The sequence below is a fragment of the Galleria mellonella genome, unplaced genomic scaffold (genome assembly GCF_026898425.1).
Source record: "Galleria mellonella isolate WM207_F2 unplaced genomic scaffold, CSIRO_AGI_GalMel_v1 utg33, whole genome shotgun sequence".
NCBI classification, from domain to species: Eukaryota; Metazoa; Arthropoda; class Insecta; order Lepidoptera; family Pyralidae; genus Galleria; species Galleria mellonella.
In genome coordinates, this window is record NW_026442079.1 from 1,887,401 (window position 1) to 1,914,843 (window position 27,443).

The 27,443-nt window shown below is 33.1% G+C and overlaps 1 protein-coding gene across 1 annotated transcript in view; it reads left to right on the forward strand.

Moving 5' to 3' along the window:
- Positions 1–27,443, forward strand: part of LOC113520720 (glutamate receptor 1-like) — a 264,276-nt gene that overhangs the window by 215,469 nt on the left and 21,364 nt on the right. The window contains exons 5-6 of the mRNA XM_052896584.1: positions 22,330–22,583; positions 25,664–25,795. Of these exons, the coding sequence (XP_052752544.1) occupies positions 22,330–22,583; positions 25,664–25,795 (386 nt within the window). The remainder of the gene's footprint in view (positions 1–22,329; positions 22,584–25,663; positions 25,796–27,443) is intronic.

Here is a 27,443-nt window from a genome sequence, read left to right on the forward strand (position 1 = left end):
CTATTTTTCCCTCGAAGCGTTTGCTGAGGCGGGGTAACTATGCGAGTGTTCAGTAAGGGAATTATATTGACAGTAGACTCCGTCGATTGAACTGACTCCACTTGGTCAGAAGGGTTATCTGTAGCTTCGACAGCTTCATCGATCAACTCGTCTTCTGTATCACTTTGTACATTATCTTCGAAGAGTTGATTTCCACTTCGCTACCACTTTCTTGGGCAGAATCATCATCATTTCCCATCAAAAATTGCACAATTTCCTCCTCATTAATACTCTCTGACTAATCATTTTATGGCTATATTACATGTACCTTAAATATAAAAAAAATATACATTCAAACATATAAACAAAAAAAATATATCAATCTCGCGAAAGTCACACAAAAGATAATCATACGTCTCGTAGACGTACGACATAGCTGTATCTAGGTACCAATATCACTTACCACTGCTGAACCACCATCCAACATTAGCTCCGACAGCCGACTGAGTTGACTGAGACGGACAGTGCGCTGCGTATTGTAGATAAAAAGAAATAACAATATTTAACAACTGAGTACGTCTCGCGGACGTAGAGTATCTTTCTAGGGTTAATAGCCAGTACAAATCACAATCGAATCAGTTCAAACTTATCGATTATCGGTAAATAATCTTTCATTCTTTGAGTTTTTTTTTTTATTCTAATCCGTCATAAATATCAAAGAATATATTCAAGATATGTTTACCGCCGTGCAACAAACTAATATTTAGTCGGCTGCAAAAGTAGTCTAAACAAAAACAATATATTTTCTATTAATAAATAACGATGTCTTCATATGTCTTCATGGGTTATTTTTATTCCCAATACGATACAGCGCAGATAGTAATATATCAAACGCTCTCTTAATAAATTGTTACTTATTTTGTAAATAAGAAATTGAGTTAGTTTTTTTTTTTTATGTTTTAAACCTCTGAGTTACAAGTTCAAATAAGCATACGGCCTATCGAATAGTAAGTGGTTACCGAAGCCTATGAATGCATGCAACGCGTACGTTGCTGACCCTGAAAAAATCCTTTTTACCAAAAAAAGGTTTTGACGAACCCTATACTGTAGCCTTAGCAAAACCTCAATAGGGAGCTCTATCCATAACCTGAGCGTTCGTCTGTTTATTACCTCTTGGCACCTTATTTAACAGCTTAACGGCAAGATCGTGTGGTGTACAGACGTGTCCCCGAATTTTTTCTAAAAATAATTAATGCTTGCACTCTATATTGAACTGTGAAATAGAGTTCATAGGTTTCAATTTACATTACTGGTTAATCTACTATTTAATGCAACGAAACCGATGTGTCATCGTACCTGGCAAGTGCAAATATCCATCTTTTTTTCATCCTTGTCTTGCATGTTCAAAATTCGTGCTGTGCTGACTGCTCTGAACTAAACTACGTCATCAAGCGATATGTCATTCTAAGGAACAAGGTTAAATTGGTTGAATAACGCCCACATAAACTAAGAAACAAAGCTAAATAATTATAATAATATGCCGCGTGTAGAAAAATCTCCTCCTACTATGACTTCATAACAACATTCAAATACTGATTCAGATATTGATTCATCCAGTTTAGCATCTACTGAAACAAAACAATGCTTTCCTAATCAACTAATAAATCTTTTTATTTACACATACGCGCGTGCGCATACACACACACACACACACACACACACACACGCACGCACGCACGCACGCACGCACGCACGCACGCACGCACGCACACATGCACATGCACACACACACACACTACTTACAAATACATATATAGTAATTATTAATAATTCATCTGCATTACTCATAGAATACTTAAATAATATAAAAGCAACATAGATGTACACATAAATTATTCTACGTGCATTGTAAATTTAATATTATGCCTAACAAAACTTAGTCTCTGTTTACAATAATATTAAGTTATATATAAATTAATTCATTATTATTTGTCGTAAGTCAATACTTGATGTGGTTGCTAAGTTGACCGGCAAATAATATTTCACATTAGGTGGGTAGACTGTAATCGTAATTATAAGTAAATAATATGATGCTACCCACATTTAACAATGTTGCATCAAAAGTAAATTGAACATTGCAAATGAATGTGTTCATGTTTTAGATTATAACGTCTTTTATGAATTCTTATGTTAAGTCAAAGGAATTTTTAATTAACCACTGAGATACAGGCTCGGCCTAGTTCGGTGGCCAGTAGATGAAACTAAGTGTAATTTGTTATTCAATAAAGACTATATTGTTTAAAAAAATGTAGGGAATAGTAACCCCACCTACGTTATCGGTATACGCTGGCGGAGCACCAATGAGGAATGATAAGTGATGATGAAAGCAGGTCAGTTAGCCCATCGTGACGAATTCCTCTAGAATTAACCACGATGGTTTCCAGGGAGAACCACGTGGAGATTGACCTGATACACCCTATGATGTATTGCTGATATTAGGTCAATTAGATCCCATTACTAACAATCCCTTTCCCTCCTACTTTATTAGTCTGAATTGATATCTCAGTAACGAAGATACAAATAAAAATTAGTTTATACATCTATAAATAAAATACATTTTTATTTTTTCAATAGAAATACTCAATTTGTTGGAAAATAGATCCTTTATGCGTATAAAATAGTATTTTATTACTTAGTATTTTATTTATTAGTATTATTACAGTTTATTAAAATTTTTGTGATGGCTCATAAATTTATAAGAGTTATTTAGGTTCTAAAAATAGTTTAGTTTATACTAAAAATAGCCAATAATGGTAATATTATCCATTTCTTTTACTTTGCAGTAAATACCTCTCAACGGATTTATTTTTCAACTCTTATTTATTTTATTACGTATAAAATTGTAATGTTGTGAAAGATATAATATTTCTCATAATTCACCGCTGAAAGCCTTGAGCGTCGTAATGAGTTTTATATTGCTTGACTTCTAAACCACACTTTTCACTTTTCTACTTAAATAGACTAAGTATATATATACTTCAAAAGATGTTATTAATATAATTGATTCAGGTCGTCAAACTTCCCTAAAATGTCGTTAAGTATTATTATTAAAAATATTATGATTAAAAAATTCTAGGAGATATTTAGGATAGGTAAGAAGAGAAACTTAAATGGGCGATGAAGAAGCATTAATACAATATATCACTTCTTTTTATTTATTTATTTATATGCTTATGTACATTCACTTATGATTAGGTTATACCAAAATGTACAATTCACCTTCAGAATATCTAAGTAAATAGGTTGTTATAAACTTGTTTACAGTTTGAATTTTATATTATCCTTTATTCTTATTTAGTGTAATTTTTTTTATATTAAAATTGTCAATACAAGTATATCTTTCAACACGAAATCAGTTTGTTTCCCTATCGACTCACAATAGGCGTTTAGGGGAGCCCAGCACAACATGGCGCTCAAGAGATGGAAAACAAAATAAAACTCTTTGTTATGCTGACTGACTGGAATGATAATAATAAGCTAGTATCCTCCTTTCGTCGGAAGAGAGTCCCTAGAGTCTCTAAAGATGGGACGAAACAAGTACGGGGTTCTTTAAAACAGGCGTATTAAATTTTCTTCAGAGTCGACTACGCGCCGGTGACCCCAAGGGTGTAACAGACGTCCATAAACTATAATAATTATTTCACAACAATATATCGCTCTGTATGCTTATTTGGTATTCAAAAAATCAATTATATAAACGAATGAGTAAGAAATAATGGAGCGTGGGTGGAATGGCAGTTAACATCTTGTAATAATACCTAAATTCTATTCCTTTGAAATATAATTTTCAGCGTGAGCAATATCTCATTTCTGACTCAATTGTTAAGAACTCCTAATTTCTAATATATACCAGAATAATTTAAGATATTTCCATTAAAAAAATCACCTACTTCAATATTGACAAAACCAGTTACTTAAATTTAAAAACTAAACTACTGAACTGATTTTTATATTTTATTATTTCTATAAAAAATAAAATTATAATTAAAATAAATAAAACATTTTCACACAACCTTTCAAATAAAAAAAATAACTCAAATACGAGTTCCAGATAAATATTATTTTCCATTTATCCTTTATCATTTTACAAATTAATGGTATTATTGAAAATATTGAGTCCATAAGTCCCTTTAAATGAAACCATCATTAAAAACCAACCTCTCAGTGAAATGGAATCCAAGCTTAACTGGCCAAATGGCGTTGCCACAGCTTCCGAAAAGAAAACAGAAAAATGTTTTTTTTTTTACCATTTCCCTGATTGGAAACTACTCTTGATTTTTCTGCTACCACATCATCCTACGCCGACGATTTAGAATAATATTTTCTAGAATAAAATTTTATGCATGGCAATTTTAGAATAGGTGGATTCAATGTGGATTCTAGATAGAAATGGTTTTATCGACTTCCAATTTATTCAGCGAGTTTAATGTATAAAACCCCGGATATTCCGATCCTAACCGCTTACCGGGGATTCCTTGCTGGTTCTATAATGAATTTTATTGCTTCCATATTAAAGTTAGGCATGCGCGCACAATTTAATTTCATAGACAATGAGTTCATTACGTATGAGAACTACTGCGAATAATCTGGTTGATTCCTTCGTGCATCGCAACGACAGATCAGTTGGACAACGTTTGCTGTGATCCAAACATATATAGTTTAAAACATTAAATTAAATTTTGTGTAATCAAATCAATATTTTGTGCTAAGATAACATAAATCACAATCTAAATTAACATTAAAAACGCCATCTAGTGGTTTACAGCAAAACACATCCTAAGATGGATTCTCTGAATTTTATATATATATATATATATATATATATATATATATATATATATATATATATATATATATATATAATCAACGCATAAGTAGTAGTAGGCAGTAGTTCTGTCGTAATTTTTAGATGTATCGTAAAATATAAAAATTACAAAAGGATAGTCTAAAATAATTATTTAGATTTCGAAAAATAAAACAATGACATCAATCGTAAACAAAAAGATGTTTCGGAGACATCTTCATATTAGCCTTTAACCGTCCACGGCTGAGCCTCCCTCTTTAGAGGCGAACAGTAATTGTCACGCTTAGCAAGCGGATTGGCTATGGAGATGTTTTAAGAGGGACGCTTTTGTCCATCTCTCGCCCTCCCTCCTCCTACGACACCCACGGGAAAGGAACGGGTGGCCTATTCTATGCCGGGACCGCACGACAAAATATTTCGAAGACATATTTGATTGAAAATATTTAAATTTAGAATGCAGAATATTGTTTTCATATAAAGATTTTTCTCCGGAAAGAAAACTAACTACAATATGGAACAAAGACGTATACTCGTCTTTACCTACGCTATCGGTTACAAAAAGACATCAAATTCAATTCAGTCAAAATTGGTAACATAAATGAATAATACAGCTGTTAAAACCCAGATCAATTAAGAATCTGCTTCTTTTAGAAGTGCTATAAAAAATTGGATGGTTAAAATTTTTGGTTATTATTCAATGTTAGATAAACTTGTTTTTGGATATAATTAGTACAACGATTTGATATGGGAATCAACTAATATTATTAATTATTTTCTAATGTAATAATATTTAATGATATTGCACAATAATTAATTGTTATTGGAACTGACATTCAGAAACAGAGGAGTAAATACGTGAAATACAACACCATTATTAAAGGAGTAATTATAATACGCGTATAAATGTGAACACAAATTAGGTCATCGCTACACAATTATTGGAAATAATATTATATCTTTGTGAGCCGCATGAATAATTGGAATATCGACGTATTCACCATAGAGATTTGCCAATTTACAGAACCGTGGAATAAGAGATTTCCCACCCAATAACTTTTCTGGAAAGGGGAGATAAGGATAGTGATAAGTCCGTGCGGATATATTTTTAACCATTTGTGTTGAACCACTGAACTTAACTATATATCTGAGAGTATGGTCAAATCACTATGAAAAATGGTGTTTTAAAAATACTTGTAAACAAATCTACTTTTGTCCACGGTCAGAATGCCTTTCTGTCAAATTCATTCATTCGTTTCACGTGCATTCATTATCCCTTCACATTACATTTCCCTTTTTAATCTCCGTTTTTTGTTACACTTACATGGAGACAGAATAATATAAAAATAGACAGACTGTCAGTATAAAAAATCCTTTAATAGAATTATCTAGAAAATCCGAGAAACGACGATTCGCTCCCTGCTACTTAGGTGTATAACATGCTCGACGCAATGTTAGCATGCCTTGAGTTAGGTACACCAAAACGGGATATATCCAGGAAGGACAATTGGCGACGCCTACAAACCGCCAAGTAGGCCAATCGGCTAAAAAGCCGAAAAAGCCGTCACCATCCAAGTTACGGCCACCCAGCTCTGCTGCGGTGGTCATAACCATCGACCTGGCAGCCGAAGAGCAAGGCGTGACCTACGCTAACATCCTTGCGGAGGCAAGAAAGAAGGTAGCCTTGGATTCTTTAGGGATCCAAGGTATGAGGATGAGGACGGCGATAACAGGAGGTCGTATTATTGAGGTCTCCGGTGACAATCATTCGGAGAAGGCTGACGCGCTGGCATTGAAACTCCGGGAATTTATCCCGGAGAATATGGCAAAAGTGGCGAGACCCATGAAAAGCGCAGAAATGCGCATTATAGGCCTTGAGGACTCCGTAACAGTGAATTAAGTAGTGGCGGCAGTAGCACGCGTCGGTTGCTGCAATGCGGCGGACATCAGAGTGGGCATGATCCGCCACAATTCCTTTGGCGTGGGAGCCTGTTGGGTTCGCGGCCCTGTGCTGGCCGTGAAGAAAGTGACTGCTGCAGTGCACATTCGCATCGGTTGAGTATCGGCGCGAACGCAACTGCTTCGGCAAAGGCCATTGCGCTGCTTCCGCTGCCTCGAGAGGGGCCACGTGCGAGTCAGGTGCTCGCACCGGACCACCACCGCCGGAGGACCGCAGCGACGTATGTTATCGCTGCGGTATCGGAGGATACAGGACAGCGGAATGTGCCGCCAACCCGCGGTGGGGGCTTCAAGACTTTGCCCCCACCCAAACAGAAGCAGAAGAAAAGGCCAGCCGTACAGGTTCCCAGCAGTCAGGAGATGGACAAGGACGAAGCCCTGTCCCACCCTGGCGATCAGGGCGGCTAGCCGCCGATCGCCAAAGGGCCGGGGTGATGGCCGCGGGGGCGATCTCACCCCACTCAATATGGCCCTGGGAAGTTGCGCCCCCCACGTGCTTCCCCTTGAAGAGTGGGCGGGCGCTTAACATCAGGCGCCTGCTCCATATTTGAGTCGGGGCCCGCAAGCCGGTGCGGGCCAACGCTGTTGGGACTCGGTGAACTACGAAAGGGAACCCGGGTCCCCAACATTATGGCGCGGCGAGGGATGCCGTGGTGGTTTTAGCCGGTAGGAGTCCGGCAGTACCCATACACCTCCCTCGGGGTGTTTGGGTCTGCATGATGAACTTCCCCACGGAAAATAAAAAAAAGGTACACCAAAATGGTGACAGTTGAGTATTGTAGTTATTTTTTGTACTAAAAACAGAAATGTAATTTGTAAATATACTATAATTAAATCGATGTTGAAACAATATTTTTTTGCATGTTGATTGTGTTCCTTAGTGTTTTGATTAATTTCTAAGATTAAAAATCATATTTATATTGTTTAAAATTTGGTACTGACTTTCTACAAGTAATTTATGTCAGAAAAATCCAGAGGAATAACAAAAATAGAAATATAAATAGCATTCTCGAAAGAGTAAAATTCACCGTGTCTTCTCAGAATAGAATAAGTCATCCCTTCCTTTCTTGTGAGTGTCGCAAGAGGCAACTACGGATGCTTAATGGTCGAGAAATGGGCAGCAGCGTCCCTGTTTAAAGATCACCAAACACATTTAGCATTACTGTGCTTGGTAACTACTGGCAGCATGAAGAAGTGGGTAATTAACGGCTGGTATGATGACGATGATGATGAAAGTGCGGAAATGGTTTTGTGGTAAAACGGCAGATTTTTTTATAACAATTTAATGGATTTATTTTCTTTTTCAACTCCTGTTTTCGTGTCACATTCTTCCTTGCTTCGTACGGTCAGTTTCATTTTCACGAAACAAAATCTTAATTTATTGGATATTTTTGGTATTTTTCCTGTCACGTTCATTCTTGCTATATAAAATACAATGTCTCTGCTATAGACTTTTTTCTTTTTATTTGAATATCACAATGGATTAGCTGTTAATAAATATTTTAGACTTTAATAACATCACAATAAGAGTGCCTTATATAAAATAAGTGAGCGCTATGGAAGGATTTCCAGAAACTCCCACGGATACGGAAGACAAGGGTTTGTGTAGGCGAATTTGCAGGAGGCGACCAGTAAATATAAATATAGTGACCGTAAAGCATCGTTGTATTGAAAGGAAAAAAAATTAATCAAGTTATCAAGTTATGACGTCATTTTAACAATTATGCTTACAACGCTGTTTTAATTTAAAGCAATACGACAATGAAATTATTCGGTACTGCGAGTAGTATACGCAGTGTCAATAACCTCCGCCTCAAATTTCTCGTTCATTCTTTTTCCTTTTATTTTAAATCGCCTGTGAAACTCACTACCTGCTTCTATTCGGTGTGCTCAAACTCTCACTAATTTCAAAACCTCTGTTAAATCCTACTACATCTCCCTTCAGTACAATTTCCCTGTGTTTTCTCTTAATTTTCCTTTGTTATTCTCTCTTATCACATGTATACTATTAAATATGTGTATGTTTATGCATATATATGTATGTATGTTTGTATACAATAGTATCTATATAATAATGTGCCCTTTGTGTTTTACTCAATGTTCACTACCCAAAGGTTGTCTGATAGAGATTACTTAGCGATAAGGCCGCCTTTTGTATCACTTCTCTTTGATATTGACTGTATTTATTATTTTTTTATTTGGTGAAAAAAAGAGTGTGTATATGAAATTAATGGTAGAGGGATGGGAAAGAGCATCCATCTTAAAACATCTCTAAAATCCTAACTGCAGTTGCCAACCCGCCAAGCGTTGCAACTACTGTCAAAACTTCCCTTATGGGGAAGGCTTATGTTCACCAGTGGACAGTTAACGGCGTTAAAAAATGATGAAATGATGATTGTAAATTTTAACTAGTATCCGAGTCCCATTATTTTAATCAATTTATCAGTACAAATAAAACAAATGTTTATATTGATAATTTATTTGTCGTATTAAGTGATGTTAATATGGTGGCATATAATACAAATATGACATAAATCGTAAATGTATTTGATCATATTCGTGGTGTGACGATTTAACATACTGCGTTGCCTTTCGATAGTTGCGAGTTCATTAATTAAATACTAATATTTGTACTCGTTAGTATTATCAGTGTTTATTCATATTAAAAATGTATTTAAGTATGTATATAAGTCGTGTAGTAACTATAGTACAACCTCGGCTCAATTGGTGACTATATAGCGTTTTGTAATTCAATCATTAAATGATATTTGTCTATTTATATTGGTCTAAATATTTACTCTGCACATTATGAATGAATGAATAAAATGATTGAATGAAAATTTATTTCAATAATCCATAACACTTATATACACTTAGACTGTAAGTCATAACAAAAAAAAGAGTTTTCATTTATATATAGTGGAAATGAAAAAATTGCCAATTAATCTTAAACTTTCTGCAGTAGCAGAAACGTTGATTTTCAATTAGCACTTCATCACCTCGCCCAGACCATCAAGATTATATATATATATTAAATACTTTTTGAGTAATATCAAGTATTCCTTAGAAACAAAACATAAAATCTGTCCCCTTTATAATATTAGTTTAGATCTATAATCATCATCATCATATCAGCCGTTAATTATCCACTGCTGTAGATAGATCTCCCCTATATGTCTTCCATATGTTTCCTCTATTTTTTAATGTATGATAATAGAATAGTAATCCCGCTTGCGCTATCAGTATACGCTGGCGGGGCACCAATGTGGAATGATAAATGAGAATGAAAAGACAGGTTAGTTAGCCCATCATTATGAATATACCTGGAATTCAGCACAATGATTTCCAAGGAACCCCGTGAAGGTCGACCTGACAGGGTTTATTCGCTAGCAATTGAACTGGTATACCGCCATATCTCGAGCACCTCGAGACCGATACTTATGGCAGAATGGTGACAGTCTGCCATAAGTGTCGGTCTCGAGATACTTGCAGCCACTGACTGCCTGCAATGCATTTAAAGTCGTCGATCCATATAGTGGGCGGTCATCCTGCTCTGTTTTTGCTTGTACGGGGTTGCCACTCAACAAATTTTCATCCTCGTTAATTTTCGGTTTTTCAAGCTACGTGACCAGCATGTTGTCACTTCAGCTTGCTTATTCTTCTGGCTTTATCTATCACTTTGGTCTTCTGCAGATAACTTCGTTCTGATTCTATACACAAAAAAATGATAACCCTCTTCATACCTGGCTGAGTAACTTCAGATCTATAATACTTTTAGATATTTAGATATGTAAGCGAAGCAGAGACCATACACAGTGATAACTGTATTTCAATTAAAAGATGAGAAAGGGCATTAATATTATTGGGTACGAAATATGCTTATCCTGTACTAAATACTATGAATGCCACTTTATTCTTTTGCATTTTTTATATCCGTGCGAATCCCTACTTGCGGTTTGGTAAACCAATAACTTGTTGACTATTCTAATAAGTAAACAACAGTTAAGTAAAAAAATGTAAATATGCGATTTCATAATCTGATTATAAAAATAAACTGGTCAGCTAAAGATATTTACTATGTATACGGCCCACAAAATATTATTCCCGAACAATTCAGACTGAAATTAAGCTTAATTTAGATAATGAATATCTCGTAAACTATTTAACTGCTCTAAACTAAGTTGTTATTAAAAGTATTTTCAGTGTATTTATTTTATAATATTAACATTTTCTCGTCTCGTTTTTTACAAACTTACGTTCAGTATAAAATAGAAGATTATCACTAAAGTCACATATTTTACCAGAGGAAGACTTTGTACAAAAGTCGATTGCTTGGGTACCTTTGTCCCATTCGTGTTTCAACCGTGAAGCAGTTGTGTTTGCATGGCTATATTTCGGTTTGAAGGGTGGGATATGACGTGAATTTACTAGGTACAGAGGAATAATACCTGAGCCCTCAGGAATGGCAACGCATGGGAGGTATCATGGACGAAACAGTATACTCTGTTATGTCCATGGTGCTCATGTCTATAGGCGACGGTTACCACTTTCCATCAGGTGGGCCGTCAGCTTGTTTGCCATTCTAAGTTGTATAAAAAAAAAATAAAAAAAAATTAATACTATTCAAATTTCCCATGGTTTTTTTTAAATAATATTTAAATATGTTTTAAATATGAACAATTATATTTTAAACTACCGACCGCCCCCGTAGTAAAAAATAAAAAATAACCATTAACCATTATTACACTCCTTTCTCGTGTGCACGTAGGCATGGTTGCTGATTTAAACTAAATTAACAACTTTATTATAAACAAGTCAATCACTTTAAGACACGGGCTCTTTCGCTTAATTTTTGTGTATATGCGTTAGTGGAATCGCGTGAGCTGCAAAATCTGAGCACTAGAGAATTAAAATTTCTACAGAGAAGATCGTACACACTTGTTAATTAGGTATTGCGTAATTGTAAGGTATTGTGTAATTGTATTTTATAAGCACCGGTGTGGCAAACAAGCAATACGCTTTTGTCTATGAAACCCTAAAAAGTACCAATAAATTAATGATTTTACTTACTTTAATAGTATGCATGTTTAATTATTTAAAATTCTCGAATATTAAAATATCCCTTAGTGAAGACCACTGAGCCTGACCATTATGAATATTTTATTAAATTTGCTATCCAGATGGTTCCCGTCACTTTTTTTCCACGATTTAAATAAAGATATTAATATTTATATACCTACGATAAATTATTTAATAAAATCTGGTAAATATAAATAAGCTATTTTAAAGGAAAGGGTTATTTTTATTCTACTTAATAGTTTGGTTTCAATAACCCAGATATTTCCAGTAACAGGTAGACAAAGTGCTAATATAATATCGAAATGCAGTAAAATCTATAATCCAGTCAATAATGCGGTCAGACTGTTCTTTAAAGTTTATTTCATGCTCATATTAAATACGATTTATCATTTGTAATATGTGTATAAGCGTTGATTTATGTCTGTAAGATTCGCATACATGAATCCACTAATTGTATAATTTTTAATTACATATTAATAAAAAATCAAAAACACAAAAAATATCTACTAAATTTTATGCATATACCTTCAATAATTCTGTAACTAACTGTTGATTCTTTTTGGAGGAAAGTACTTGTACGGGTTCAATTTTGAAATCTGATTCATTTTGTCATGTTAAAATTGCTGTTTTACTGTTTTATATAGAACAAAAACTGCGTATTGCAAATCAATTGTTACTCGCAATGTATGCGATTCTAAGAACAAAATTCAAATATTTTTAATCAAATGTGTTTACGATTCCGCGTTCATTGGGTATTATGTTGGAGATTTATCTACGATAAATTGACTACGAGTTGGTGACGTAACTCTCACCCAATATAGCTACAAAAAGTATAGGCTCCTTCTTTCAAAAGTCTCTTAAATATTTATATGGCATTCGTAAACTGTCAAAACTTATATACTGGTAGCGGTTTCTCCTGTTCCCTAGATAAAGAGAACTGCGTGGAAATTCTATGAATGTATGATATTTGAAATAGTAATATAATTACTTGATTTTATCCGTATTTACCAAAAATAAAGTTGTACTCTAAGCAAAACAAAAATTCTTTTCGAGCTCGTTCACACTTTTGTGATTTTCTTATAATGACATCTTGTTTTAACAATTAATGTATTCCAATCCATTAGGACCGCAGGTATCTTTAATTCATGAATTGTCACTTCATCACATACACTGGTATAAAAACTATTTTAAATTATATATAGATTAACAATAGTATCAACTAATTACAATAAGTCTGCAAATGTCGAAATTTTAACCTTGTTCGGGTTTAAAGATCGAATGATAGATATTTACGCATTTCTTCACTAAGTCACGAACGGTTAGCAATTGACTTGCCCGGTGAGGTTCTATTCATCTCACACAATATAAGAAAAGGCGTAATCATGTCTATAGGAATCACGTCCAACTACCGACAACGCCGGAATTCCGTCGAACCCGACATCCTAGCAGTCTCGTAGATAATTTTCGTTTCAATAAAGAAACTGGATTCTTGCTTACGTTTTTTCCCAAAAATTAGGGTAATAGACCAAAACAATTTTTTATACTTTTAATTTATGTGAATTTGATTTTTTTTCTTAGAGATGACAGATGGCTGCAAACTATATAATAATATAAAAATACAACAAGTTTAATAGTCCCTAAGTCTCTCAAAACCAAGTCCAAGCAGAAAACAGAGTCGATCCCAGTAGATAAGCTTCCGAGTCGTTACCGAGCTGGACTTTTTAAGATAAAGAAAAACTTTCCTATCCGAATTTGGCAGATGCTACAAAAAGACGTTTGAAAGTTAGTGCACCGTGGATGGAAACAAACTACTCCCAGTCCAACTCCAAATATCTGAAGACTTAACTGAATGAATCCAGTCCTTTTAAACGGAGTGGGGAGTACGTCTTGTGTTATCTTGTGTAGCTTGTTACGGCAATTCGCATCTCCTCAAGGAACTATGCTACCGAATTTTGTTCGGTGCCGTCTTTCTATGTTTTATTCATTGTTATTGTAAACAGAATGTTTTATGCATCACGCGATTAACTCTTTATATGTCTTTTTCTACAAACAATAAAAAACAACCATTATGAAACTTCATTGATTTTTTTTTTTGTTGTTGTATATATTTTTTATAATAACGCTACCTTTACAACCCGCAACTTTGTACGTGTTAAAAATGTTAAAAATATTTAACAAAAAAAGTAGCTTTTGAAAATTCTTGAAATATTTTTTCTGCGAGTCAAATTGTATTCAATTGCATTAAAAGCAATGTTACAAGCTTTCATGTATTACGAAAACGACCCAGCAGTTCTTTACTTCCAAGTACGTCTTTTACACGTAAACAAATTAATTAATAAAACAACTTTTGAGATAAATACATGAAAATAATATAAAAAAATGCATACATTAGCGAAATTCATTTTTATGTTAATGAATCTAGATTATATGTAGCAAGTTATAAGATAAATTATATCATATTTTATGAAAAACACATTTTTACATGTCTCTAAGACTTATATTCGAATACATTTTTATTCATTCAGATGAAAGTGTGCCGACAATACCTACTTTCAATGACTCAGTATTTGTATATAAACGAGACATCAGTGGCAGATAAAAATTGTAGTAGTGCTATCATAGAAACTGCTTCTGGGAATAACTGAACACGCCTTAAAATGTTTTCCAAGGTAAAATAGAAGAGAAACAGTAGGTGTAGGTGTATGCTTGAAACTAAAACGTGTATCGGATGAAAAGTGTAGTGCAAAAGTGTTTTAATAAAAATGTTTTGTCTCGTTGATCTTCTGGATCAATATAACTAAATATAGTAACAACTAATAAAATACTTTGATACTGATATGGTGATCATAATAGCTTTTTAAAGTGAAAACTTTTTGGCATGACAAATGAGGAAAAGGCACTCACCTGACATGCTCAGACATACATACATTCATATATTATACATTATTTTTCATGTAAAACAGCATAATAAATTAAAATAAATAAATATTATTAAATATTATTTGTATTAATACACTGATAAAAATATTGCTAATAAAAAATACTTCTTAAATATATTTCTTAAGAATAATGTTTACAGTTTGTGAAGCTAAAAAGTGTTCACTTCTAACGTGCGTCCTACGGCTTATTATTTTATAAATTTTTGATAACGATGGAACGGTGCACTCGCCTTTGTTAATGGTATACAATTGTATGGCGCCAGTGGAGGATGAAAAGATGAGGACGAGGTCAGGTCAGTTGTTTAAGTTGAAACACAAAGTTTCTGGTGTCAGTAGGATTCGAACTCATGGCCTTTGGGGTCTTATGTCGGGCTAGTGACCCCGACGATGGACCCCAAACCGTTGTGACCTAGTAGTACAGTGTACAATTATAGGTCACGATACTCTTTCAAGATCATAATAAATGTGAAAGTTCTAATGTTTGTTACTCAATTCAGCTTAAACAACTGAACAGATTTCAATGAAATTTGTACACGAGTAGGCTGCGTCTTAACTTAATACATACGATATTAATTAATGACTTTGTAACTTGGTGCATAGTTTATTCAAGCAGGCGCTTTCTTTTTTATTTTTATTAGACCCTCTATTTTTGTATATATCAGTATCTTATCATCTTGCTACATTCGACAGTTTTAACACCAACTAAAAAAAATTATATCAGAGTTTATTATAAATAAATTCCATTGTATTCACAACGAGACAATATTATATAGGATACTATAAGGATATTACAATATTATAAGGATTTATGTAGGCAAAGGCGCAGGTTACAACAATTTTTGATATATTAAGATAATTATAAAATTATTAAAGTTAAACACTATAAATCTCTAAAAGCGTATATTTAAATGATATTATGTAATTAATGTTATACATAAAAATACTTGGAATCTTTCATAAATATTTACTAAGCATTACTAATGAAACTGTAAATGGACCGTTGCTTTCTGTAATCAGAGAACACATAATAAAACTTTATTACGATTAATAAAAAAATATTCAAATAGTGTAATAAATATATTCGTAAATATATTCCGTCGAAATTTTAGTAATTTATTTCTACTATATTTACTTATTATTATTACTTTAGAACAATGTATCCAATATTACAATTATGGTACATGAATTATAATAGTGGAATTATAATAGAGAATGAGTGAATGGAAACTCTTTAATTCCTTCAAAGAACGATACAGATTATAAGGAATAACAATATGTGCACAAACAAAATGAATACTTAATAACACAGATACAAGATAAAGAGACAACAATGGGCGGTCTTATCACTATATAGCAATCTGAATTATCTGAATTAAAATATATCACCTTAAAAATTATGTAACAAAAAAAATTGCATTGCAGTCTTGATTAACTCAATTGAAATAATCTTAGCTCCTATTAGGCATATTATAAAGGGCAAACACATTAGGCTCAAGTTACAATGACTACTGTAAACTACAAATTAGAGTTGTGCACAAACTAAGTTTATAGCGCTGTCCATTATTTTAAGTCTGACCGTTTTACTAATGCCGCGACCGCGTTGACCGCTACTGTTTAATGCCCACACAGATTAATGGTCAACTGAAAGTTTGTACAACATCTCAACAAGGCTGTTCAGAACAAAAACGTTATATACTTAATTGCTTTAGTTTCAGAAGATGGCCAAATAGGAAAGGGATTTTTTTTTTATTTAGGTTGCCTAGATATATACATCACGCCTGTCTCTTTCATTGGGTTAGGCAGAAATAGTTCTAGAAATATAGTTTTTGTTGAATAGACTTCTTGGTTCTTTGTTTTCCATCGACATCAAAGAAAGTTTCTCAATTCAAACACCTTTTTCTATATATAAACTTTACTCCCGTGTTAGTTCTACACTAATTTTGTACGAGTAATATTTCTGTTAAAGGAATATTTTAAATTCTGTTATAAAATGTTTTTTAAAAATCTGGAAATTGTTACCTCTTAAGAAGATCCGGTAGAAACTAGACAGCTCTTAACAGATACAATAGAACACAAAACGCTACGATTCAAACAGATCTCTTTCGATTCCTTTACATTCATCAATTTATTCATACAAGCTCGCCGGTTACGGGTACTTTATATTCCATATATACGAATGTATAATATACGAGCATAATAATATATAGTGTTAGAATCTTTACAGTAAAAAAAGTACAAATAAAATTAGTCGTGTTGTTGTTGATCTTTATACATTTTGATCAATTATTTGTATAGCAATATTAAGAATATAGTGTATTTGTTCTTGTTTACTTTATATTATACATAATATAAAGTAAACAAGAAATAATAATAATTATATACAATTTACTTAAAAGTGAAAATTAATATGAATAAATAAAAACTTTATTAAATATTTACTTTATTAACAAAATAAGATATATATAATATTACAAATTTTATGTAATACAGTTATTGAACAGTGATTCTTGAAGCTAAAATTTTTAACATAGCAATAATGTTAGAACTTATGTTTTTCTAATATTATTGTTTTGATATTATTTTAATAATACTTTACATAACTACTCGTACATTGTGATAAAAAAATTGAAATTTAAAATATTGCTTTCCTAAAGTTCCCATAAAAATCTATCATATCTAGTAAATTTATATCGGTCAAGGAAAATCACAAACATATTTCTTAGATTTCCATTGTCGGTTTTACTTATTTACTTTTTAGTACTTATAAAATTCAGATTACAACCAGTCCAACAAATATAAAATATATTTGTTGGACTGGTTGTAATGCTATGGAACACTCTGCTCAACATATTGCTCATCTCACATTCCTCGCTCACATCTCTCATTTTATAACTTATGGAAGCTGGTAAGACCCAAACTCTGTGTAGTGAAACATAATATTTTAAATAACTTAAATTGATTAATTCCCAACACAGATAGCCTATTAATATAAATTGCCAAGTAATTGTTCCGTTAGTGTAAAAGGTGTGAAAAATAGAAAGGGGCTGTATGACGCGATATGAAATTGCAATGAGGCAAGGTCGGCCTTCCGGGAGATGGTCGGCGGACAAATCCTGCAAATGCCTTCATTACATACACGTCAACCCTCTTCTCAACGCGTCTTCGTCACGCCTTCAATCTCTTCGCGGATATTACACTTAAATTATGATATTATGAAAGGTGCATAATGAATCATTGTCTCGAAATGGATGACTTATTTTAACTCTTACTAATAATTGTTAGACAAAAGCATACGTTATGGTCGTATAATAAATTTCATCAATACAAGATTTTTTTATGGAAAACAATAAAAGTAATATATTTTGGTAAATCAAAATAAAACACACAATACATACTTGCTGACCCAGCAAACGTTGTTTTGCCGGGTCAGTTAGGTCAAACGGCGGTAGGGAGCCGCCATCATTTTTCTTATGGGGATAAAAACTATCCCATCTGAGCGATGGGAAAGTTAGAACAAATCAATACACATTTTAAAAAATCATTAATATCGACTAAACAGTTTCAAAGATTAGCTGTCGTGACACGTATTAATATTTTTTCATTGGCGTTAATGACGAACTTCTATAAGACAAAGTAACTAGCACTCGAAAGCATACCTTATGCTATTTTTACATAGGGTAATCAGAGAAATTGTATCAACTACTGTTCATTTACAATTAATCTCCTCTTGAGACAACGTAAGTAAAAGAAGGACAGGCACCACATTATACTCGTATTCTCCTCGTTTCCAGTCCGAAAATGTTTTCAGAGATACATTTGTAATTCAATGTTCCTAATTAATTTAAATTCGGTAATACGAAAATTACAACTAGAACTTCCTTTGAAATATTAATATTAACGCCCTCTAACTAAGAAAAGTTTAACAATTAATTTACTTTTTTAGTATTTAAACGTAATAACACAAAGGCAATACATAATTCGGGCTTGCGAAATTCCTCTTTTAAAGAAATCAGTGGTCAACGACCCCTTTGCCAAGACTACTGGTCTATTCATTCATTTTTAAATAGCACGATGAATGGTGCTTCATCGTTTGAATATAAAAACGTAATTTATGTACTTACGCCCAACAATAAATTCCAAATGGAGGAAGTAAGTATATTTAAAATTAGGGCATCGTAGCAATATTTGAAAAGGCAGTACCTACCTATAGCCCATAAAAAGGTGTGCCATTACAGGTTTATAACATTATTAAATCACATTTGATGTTTATGTTTACGACTAAGAATATTTATAATTATTTCAACGACTTACTGCCGTATCAGACCTATTTATATTTAAAACATAAATAATAATGTAGGTACTTAATTAGTCAAAACTGTAGTATATTAAAAACACGATTGAAAATTTGCCAACTTTATGTACTATGACCAGTATAGAATATATACTATAGAATAGCTAATTAATAATCAGTACTTGCCTGTTTCTTTGTCTTCTAGTATTAAATTCCAAAAAATATATTTTTATTTTAAATTTGGAAAAGAAAAATACTTATACAGAATTGTAGAAACATTGTCAGATTCTAATCTGCTCGCTATAACTTATCTATGCTACATATAACTCATCCAAGGCATAATGTTACTCGCTCAATCCCTAGTTGTGAGGACGGTCACCTAGTTATAATACAACTTTGTTGTTTATTACTTGAAATTATGTTGATGTTTAAAATACAATACTAATATGAAGCTTTGATTTTGAAACATCTTCGCTACATCGTTCCTCGTTATTGTTCAATTTAATAACAAATTACACTTCTTATTAATTCACGTATTCAGGATAGATGCGATATAGTATTATTTACAAATGTCATTTCTTTGATATTCAAAGCAGACAGAGTGACTCAGAATTATGACGAAATAAATAATCCTCTTTTGCTTCTCCTGAATTGGTTTTAACAATCTCGTGATAAAATCAAAATGAGTAAATTCACTTTTTAGGTATCACAAACCTAATTCTACTATTAAAATAAATAACGTTATTCTTGACTTAGCCGACTGTATTGCTTTTCTTGGAATCACTCGACAAAAAATTCAATAGGGTGCTCATATACAAACCCTTCCGGCTAAGCTGAGTTTTGCGGCTTTTGCAGTAGGTACGCATTTCGAACAGTACACTGATATTGATACTGCAAAATTGATATAATTCTGTTATTTTCATAATATCTTGTTTTATGAGATATTATTATGGGAAAAAAACAGCTGATATTCACAATATATTTTATACTTGCCGTGTGGTCTCGGCATAGATAGGTTACCCCTTCCTTTCCTCGGGATGCCATAAGAGGCGACTAAGGGAACTTAATGTTTGAGAATGGACGGCAGCATCCCACTTAAAACATCATCAAATCTTACCGCGGTAGCCAATCCGCCTACCAAGATTGGCAACAACTGGCAAAACCCCTCAAGAAGGAGGCCTATATTTAGCAGTGGATAGCTAACGGCTGATATGATATGACTGGAGGGTAAGTGATTGTTAGTAACGAGGATCTGACAACAACATTGCTAGCAATATACCCTATCAGGACGATCTCCATGCGATTCCCTCTAGAAACTATTTTGGTTAATTCTTTTTGAATTCGTCGCTATAGGCCAACCAACCTGTTTTCCATACTAACCTATTATCACTCATTGGTGCCCCGCCAGCGTATACCGGTAGCGCATACGGGGTTACCATTCCATTATCACCCATTGATATAATATGACTGTCTGGGAAGTTATGTTTCACTAAGGAAGAAATTTAAAGAGATTAATATTCTTACTGTAGCTTCACAATGTGTATCGATCGATTTTGTGTGTGTGAGAACTATCATTTTAATAAAAAAAAATAGTCATGTTCACAAACTCGATACTAGACATAAGTATAAGCATGTTGTTAAAAAACATTTAGAAAAAGTAAATCGCCATTTTTTAGAAATTATAATTTTTGAATAATTTTTTTTTTATACAACTTAGAATGGCAAACAAGCTGACGGCCCACCTGATGTAAAGTGGTAACCGTTGCCTATAGACATGAGCAGTACCTTGGACATAACAGAGTAGGTATACTGTTTCGCCCATGATACCCCCCAAGCGTCACCATTCTTGTGGACTTAGGTGTTATTCCTCTGTACCCAGTAAATTCACGCCACATCCCATCCTTCAAACCGAAACACAGTCATGCAAACACAACTGCTTCACGGTTGAAACACGAATGGGACAGAGGTACCCAAGCAATCGACTTTTATACAAAGTCCCCTCTGTTGAATTTACGTCTTTATAATAAAAGTCTATTATAAAATAGATCCTATCTACTTTTCACCAATTTAAATGTTTTAATAAGAAAATTTTAATGAATAAGACCTATTGTACAATAAAAATTTACATACAAGACAAACATGTCAAGTTTTAAGTGATCATGTATGTGTTATTTAAGTTACTGTCTATATTATAAATGAAGTCTGATATATGCCTGAACATATTTTAACATGTAATTCAATATAATATTTACAATAATGGACTTGATTTGTCTAATAATTTAAACAAGTATTGTGCTGTTTGCTGGGCTGTATTGATAATTTATAATTGTAAAATATTTTTTCTTAGAATAATCAACGGTTGAGTTCCTTGCCCGTCCTTTTCTACTGAAATTATATTCCAAGTAGACGGTAGAATTATAAAAAAAAAATATTCAAAATGCTTATAATTAATTTTATTGAATAAAAATATTCTTATTATTATCATTTTTGCTTTCAAACTCGTAAATGAAAAATAATACACTTACTTTAGGATAATTTAGATTTAGAGTAACTACGAGTCAAATGAAAATATGTGTACTAAGCATGTATTGTATAATTATAACAAAGTACCTAACTCATAATTATGTATTATCTTTTGCTGCTATCGCAGACTCGCCACACGGCATGGTTAAAAACCACATAGGGATTTCTGCTCGTTGACAATATGACTCTTCGAAATATATTTAAAATAAGCAATAAAAATATATAAATTAAATTATATTATTTTTAATATAATATCTTAATAACTTCAACTGTGCATCTTCTACCGAATTTATCATGGGGAGTGTTCTGAGGAATTGTTCGGATTGATACCTGCTGCTGATTTTCACCACCGTACAACCCGCCACAAACTAAAGTTTCATCCCAATCATCTGGACGAGTGGCGGTCTTCCACCGTGCGTTTTTCAAGGCACTTTCTTCCACGCACAACCATTCTTTGGAATCAACTTCCAGCAGCAGTATTTCCGAACCGATACGACAACATAACCTTCAAGAAAAGAGTACATTCCTTTTTAAAAGGCCGGCAGCACACCTGCAATGCCGCTGGTGTTGTGGGTGATCATGGGCGGCGGTAGTCACTTACCATCAGGTGAGCCGCATGCTCGTTTGCCCCCTGTGTTGTAAAAAAAAAAAAAAAAAAAAAAAAAACTGCAGTAGTAATATTTTTTTTTTATTTGCAGGTCTCCTCCGACTGCAGCAGTTGTACCAGAGCCTCCAACCAGGCAACGCTACATTCAGAATTTCCAACGTAAAACGAGTCAACAACGCGACCGATGTTGTTGAATTTCTTACAGCAATAGAGCGGCTCGACCGCTGGAGTAACAAATACGTTGTACTTGATTCAACAACACAACTCGCGAAAGATGCTCTAATTTTGCACGTACGTGATGTGCAACTTGGACGTAGAAACTACCATTATTTCCTCAGTGGACTAGTGAGTAATCCCCTAACTCGTTAGTGACGTAGCTATATTTTAAGTCTATACGTATCATTTTATTTCTGTTTACCTCTACAATTTTCTGGTGTCCTGGTCGTCGTATTGCTTCTTGCCAACTATTATCACGACGATTTTGGGTTGAATGAGGTAAAAATTCGCGCAAACCAGGTTAGTCATGATTATCTAAATTACAAATTGTAATGCAACCAGGATCCCATCCATAAAGTCCAGTTTGCATGCATACTGTAATTATATGCTAGACTTACAGTATAATTATACAAAGTTAACAACAACTCACTTCTTGTTGGTACTGTTTTGCATGTATGAACATACATCGATATTGTAATATAATAATATTTTATAATATACAGAACCTATATTATTCGTGAATTAGACACGAAATTAACTAATTTCGTGAAATCAAAAAAATAAAAGATGTGTAGACGTTTTTTTCCTCTGTATTCTACACTGTTCATTGTTGTTTAATTAAACGTTAATCAAAATGTTGTTACCTCAACTAAATAATGTCTTCGTGGGGACATTTCCCGTATATTTTATTAGGTAAAATAAATGTTTTTGTAGGTAGATACCGGTCTTTCATCCTAACAAATGGCTTCGAACGGCGAAATGTGAGGATCAAATATCGGTAGCTGGATGTAGCGGCACAACATGATCCCAGATCCATTCAATTAATACAGTATAGTTTACGGCTTCCAATATATTTTATGTTTGAAGTAACAAAATTACATCTGCAGTTGTATTTAGCTAATGAAAGTGTAATATCTCTCTATCAATAGTACGATGTTTTGCTTTCGTTTTAACAGACTATTACTCGTATTTGCTGCTAAATGAAATAGTCGAGATTAAAAAATAATTGAAAACCGATTCATGTTGAGTATAGTTGGTTTTATTAGCTATTTGATAAATTACTGGAAAACCAACGGTTATGTACAAGTATTTTCTAAAATTGATTACAGATCGCGTACTTTATTACGAGATTAATTTTGAATATTGCAAATACACCCTCCAATAGAGAATACCAGAAGGGAATGGCCCCCAATCGTTCCTTATGACAGTCTGGAGGGGAAGCCTATGTTCTAGAACTTCCTGGTAATGGCTCATACTATGATAATGATTACAAATAGAAAATTTATATTTCATACCTTGTTTGTAAGATGATGATTTGAATATATTAACATTGTTTTCTTCATAAAAAAAAATTAACATAAACACTAAAACCTATCGTAGACGAAAAATAATTCAGAAATAGTAAAGATATATTATAATGTAACTAATAAAGAAAAAAATAAACGATATAGAAACTTCCTTTTTGAATTTGCTTTCTTAAAAAAAAATCCTTTTATTTATTTTACATTAAAAATACTAAAAAGTTTGTACATACCACAAATTACAGTAAGTTTACATTCTTTAGTTTATGGAACAAAAGTTGATGCACTTTGTGCGAAATCTGGAACCCCGACTAAGCCGTGCCCTCTATCTTGGAGATCAGGTTCTCTTACATTAAACTCGTGAGGTTGTGCAATTAACGCAGTTAAAGTTAAATGTAGAGTGTAAGGGAATAACTTAATTATAGTTTATTTGGTGTAAACTAATCTTTGAAGTGTAAAAAGTGTGAATGTGTTTATATTACTGTATAAAGATAGGTGTGTGTATAATTCTATGTATGTATATCTGTGTATGTTTTTTACTTACTCTAAATAAACAAAAAATATAGAATGTACAATAGTCATTAGATGTATAATGTGGCTTTTTAACATCTTTTCTACTATTTATTATATGAAATACAGTTTGTTTGTTACCTCTAGGCATTTTAACAGTTCACCCAATCATCATAAAAATATTATATACACAGCATTTGATATGGAGAAGCATATAGGCTACTTTTCCTAGTTTTGTCTACGCAAACAAAATCACGAGCGTATATAATTGTATTGTATTTCATCAGCCCTTAACTGCCCACTGTCAGCAGCAGCGTAGCTTCCCCCATAATGGGGTTTTTGCCTGTAATTGCCACGCTTGACAGGTGGGTTGGCAACCGCAGTTTGGCTTTTGGTGATGTTTTAAGAGAGACGCTACTGCCCATTCCTTGACCTCGAGCTTCCTTAGTTGCCTCTTATGACACCCACGGGAAAGGAAGGGGTAGCCCATTCTATACCGGGGCCTACACGACTATAAAAAATAAAAGAATAAAATAAAAATTCGAATTTTCATTACAATACTGAATGTAACCCATAATCCTAATGACAATAGTTTTCGAACTAAAATCTCAACTATTTATTACCATTTCCATCAGAGTGTATCCAAACCATTGATTTCGCGTTTACTCTATTTAGAATTAGAGGCATACAGATGCTATGATGTGAAATGAACTGTAGAGGAAGTTTCTGTTTCAATCAGTATTTAATGCAGCTAACTTGATGCTTGTAAACTACTTTGATATACTGATAAAGATTTTATACATGTCCAAAAAAAATATTTAATGTTTTTTGAACTAGATTTCTTAATACGGAACACGCGTACCACTTGCGGTACATCAGTTAATCGTAAGGGTACGCGGCAAAATTTACGTAATAGCGGCAGGTTAGTAGATTCGACCGGATAATAAGCATGACGGTGTATATGCGATTAAACATTAAAATTAAACTTATATACATGATAGTGGATTTTCACACCTGATCATGTTAAAGACAAAATAAAGGAATCGACTGAATGCTAGATCTGACTTAATAATTTAAGAATTTCTTCAAAACAAGCACATGTAACATACTAAATTGACTAATCAGTTTTTTAAGGGGTTCGTCGTGGTCTAGAAAGCCTAATAGGGGAACGTTGAGTTATATTTTTAAGAAACCCTATTTTATTAGAAAATAAATAATAAAAAGTTGATATTTTTTATAGAAGCCTTAATTCTAATATGAATGGTTGTTTTTCATGTCATTAGATTTATAACAATATAATTTAGAATTAAGTTATGAACAGAAATTTTATATTTTATAATATTATGTTAGTTTTTTAAAAGTAAATCACATACGAATACAAAACCTATTTTAACACAGGTAATGGACGATCGTTGGGAGAAAGAAGTCACAGAATTTGGAGCCATTAACATAACTGGATTTAGAGTCCTAGACTTCTCTAGAAAAGTAGTGCGGGACTTTATAGACGTGTGGAAAAAGGATTCAGTTTCGGTGAGTAATTTATTTTATTACATGGTAAACAAAGTTGAAAATATTTTGCAAACTATTGAACAATGCTGAGTACAGCATACTGTTATACAAGCCAGTAGGCTTGCATGGTTCTATTTCAATTTGAATGGATATGGCGGTAAGATTATAGTATACGGAAGTGTGACATCATTGTCTTCAGCAATGAACCATGGTCATCACATGTTATCTGTCCGAGGTTCTGTTCTTTTCTTTAAATTACGGTTACCACTTTCCATCAAGTGTACCGTTTGTTTAGGTCTTCGATTTCTTGCTATTCCCAATTGCATAACTCCTTAAATATATTTCATTTTTATCAAGTATTCCATGTTTCATATACCAAAACCGCTAAAAATACAAAAGTAAAAGAAAATGTGTTTAGCTAGTTCTCTGAATCCCAACAATTTCGTAAAGGTGGCTTTTTTGTTGGATTTGTTTCTTAATTTAGATCAAATTAAGGCCAGTGTCGGCTCCATACATGTGTAGGTTTCTTTTCCTTTTAAATTCAGCGACAATGTCAAAAGAGGTCTCAAGTAAGCCAGAGAAATTTAGGTATATAACAAACCATTCATTTTTGTACCTTATTCAAGCGTAGATACGTTATGTATGTTCCGTTTATTGTCTATTGCTGAACATACGCTATATGGGGAGTTTACACTCTTACAGTAGTTGCCACTCTTGACAGGCGGGTTAGCAACCACAATTACGCAATTTAGTGATGCCTGAACCAAACAATGGCGAATATTTCTTTATAATCTTGTTTATTTATTATTATTAGAAAATCAAAGAAAATAATATGAATATTTTTTTATTTAAATGTACCCGTTTATATACAAACTTTTTTTATATCATTTATAAAGCACATTATTTTTACTATAAGATATATGCGTAAATTCATTTTAAACAGTTTACATTACGTTATATATAGCATTCTTCTTATTATTACACATTATGTACGTTTCATCATGATAATCACGCTTCCTAAATTGAATTGTAAGATTGACTTGCAAAGTCGAACATTATTCGCATCAACGTAAAGTGATGAAACACTGAAGAAAGAAAGGAAGACTGTTCATTGAGATTCGTCAACGCGAGTTGTCTGTTAGTGGGGGGTCACATTGGAGGGCCCGGGTGGCCATTACATATTTACGTGATAGTAATATAAAGTCGCTACTGACGGGACAATTTTCCGTAAAAACTCCCGAATCGTTATGAATTTGTATTCGTAATTATATATTCAGTGGACGAACTTGTTTAACACTCGTTTTTTTAGGGAAAACATCTTCTAACAGCTTTAAGGCAGTATAGATTGGTACTTTGCTTAATTTATAACCGAATCACACTGTGTTTCAAACTATTACTCCAATGCCACTTTCTTAAATTACCTCGTTGAAGGATATTATTCACTTCCGTTGAATTCAAGATATTTTATGATTAATGTTTTATTTTTTTACACAGAATGATTAATCTTATCAATATTCTAAACGTGAATGTTTATGAAGATATTTGGACGACAATTGAGTTAAAGTAGCAAAACAAATTTGAATAAAATATAATTCCCAGACTGGCCACATCCTAGATTACTCATAATATACTGTTTAATTTTTATTCTTATTTGTACATTAAATACTGT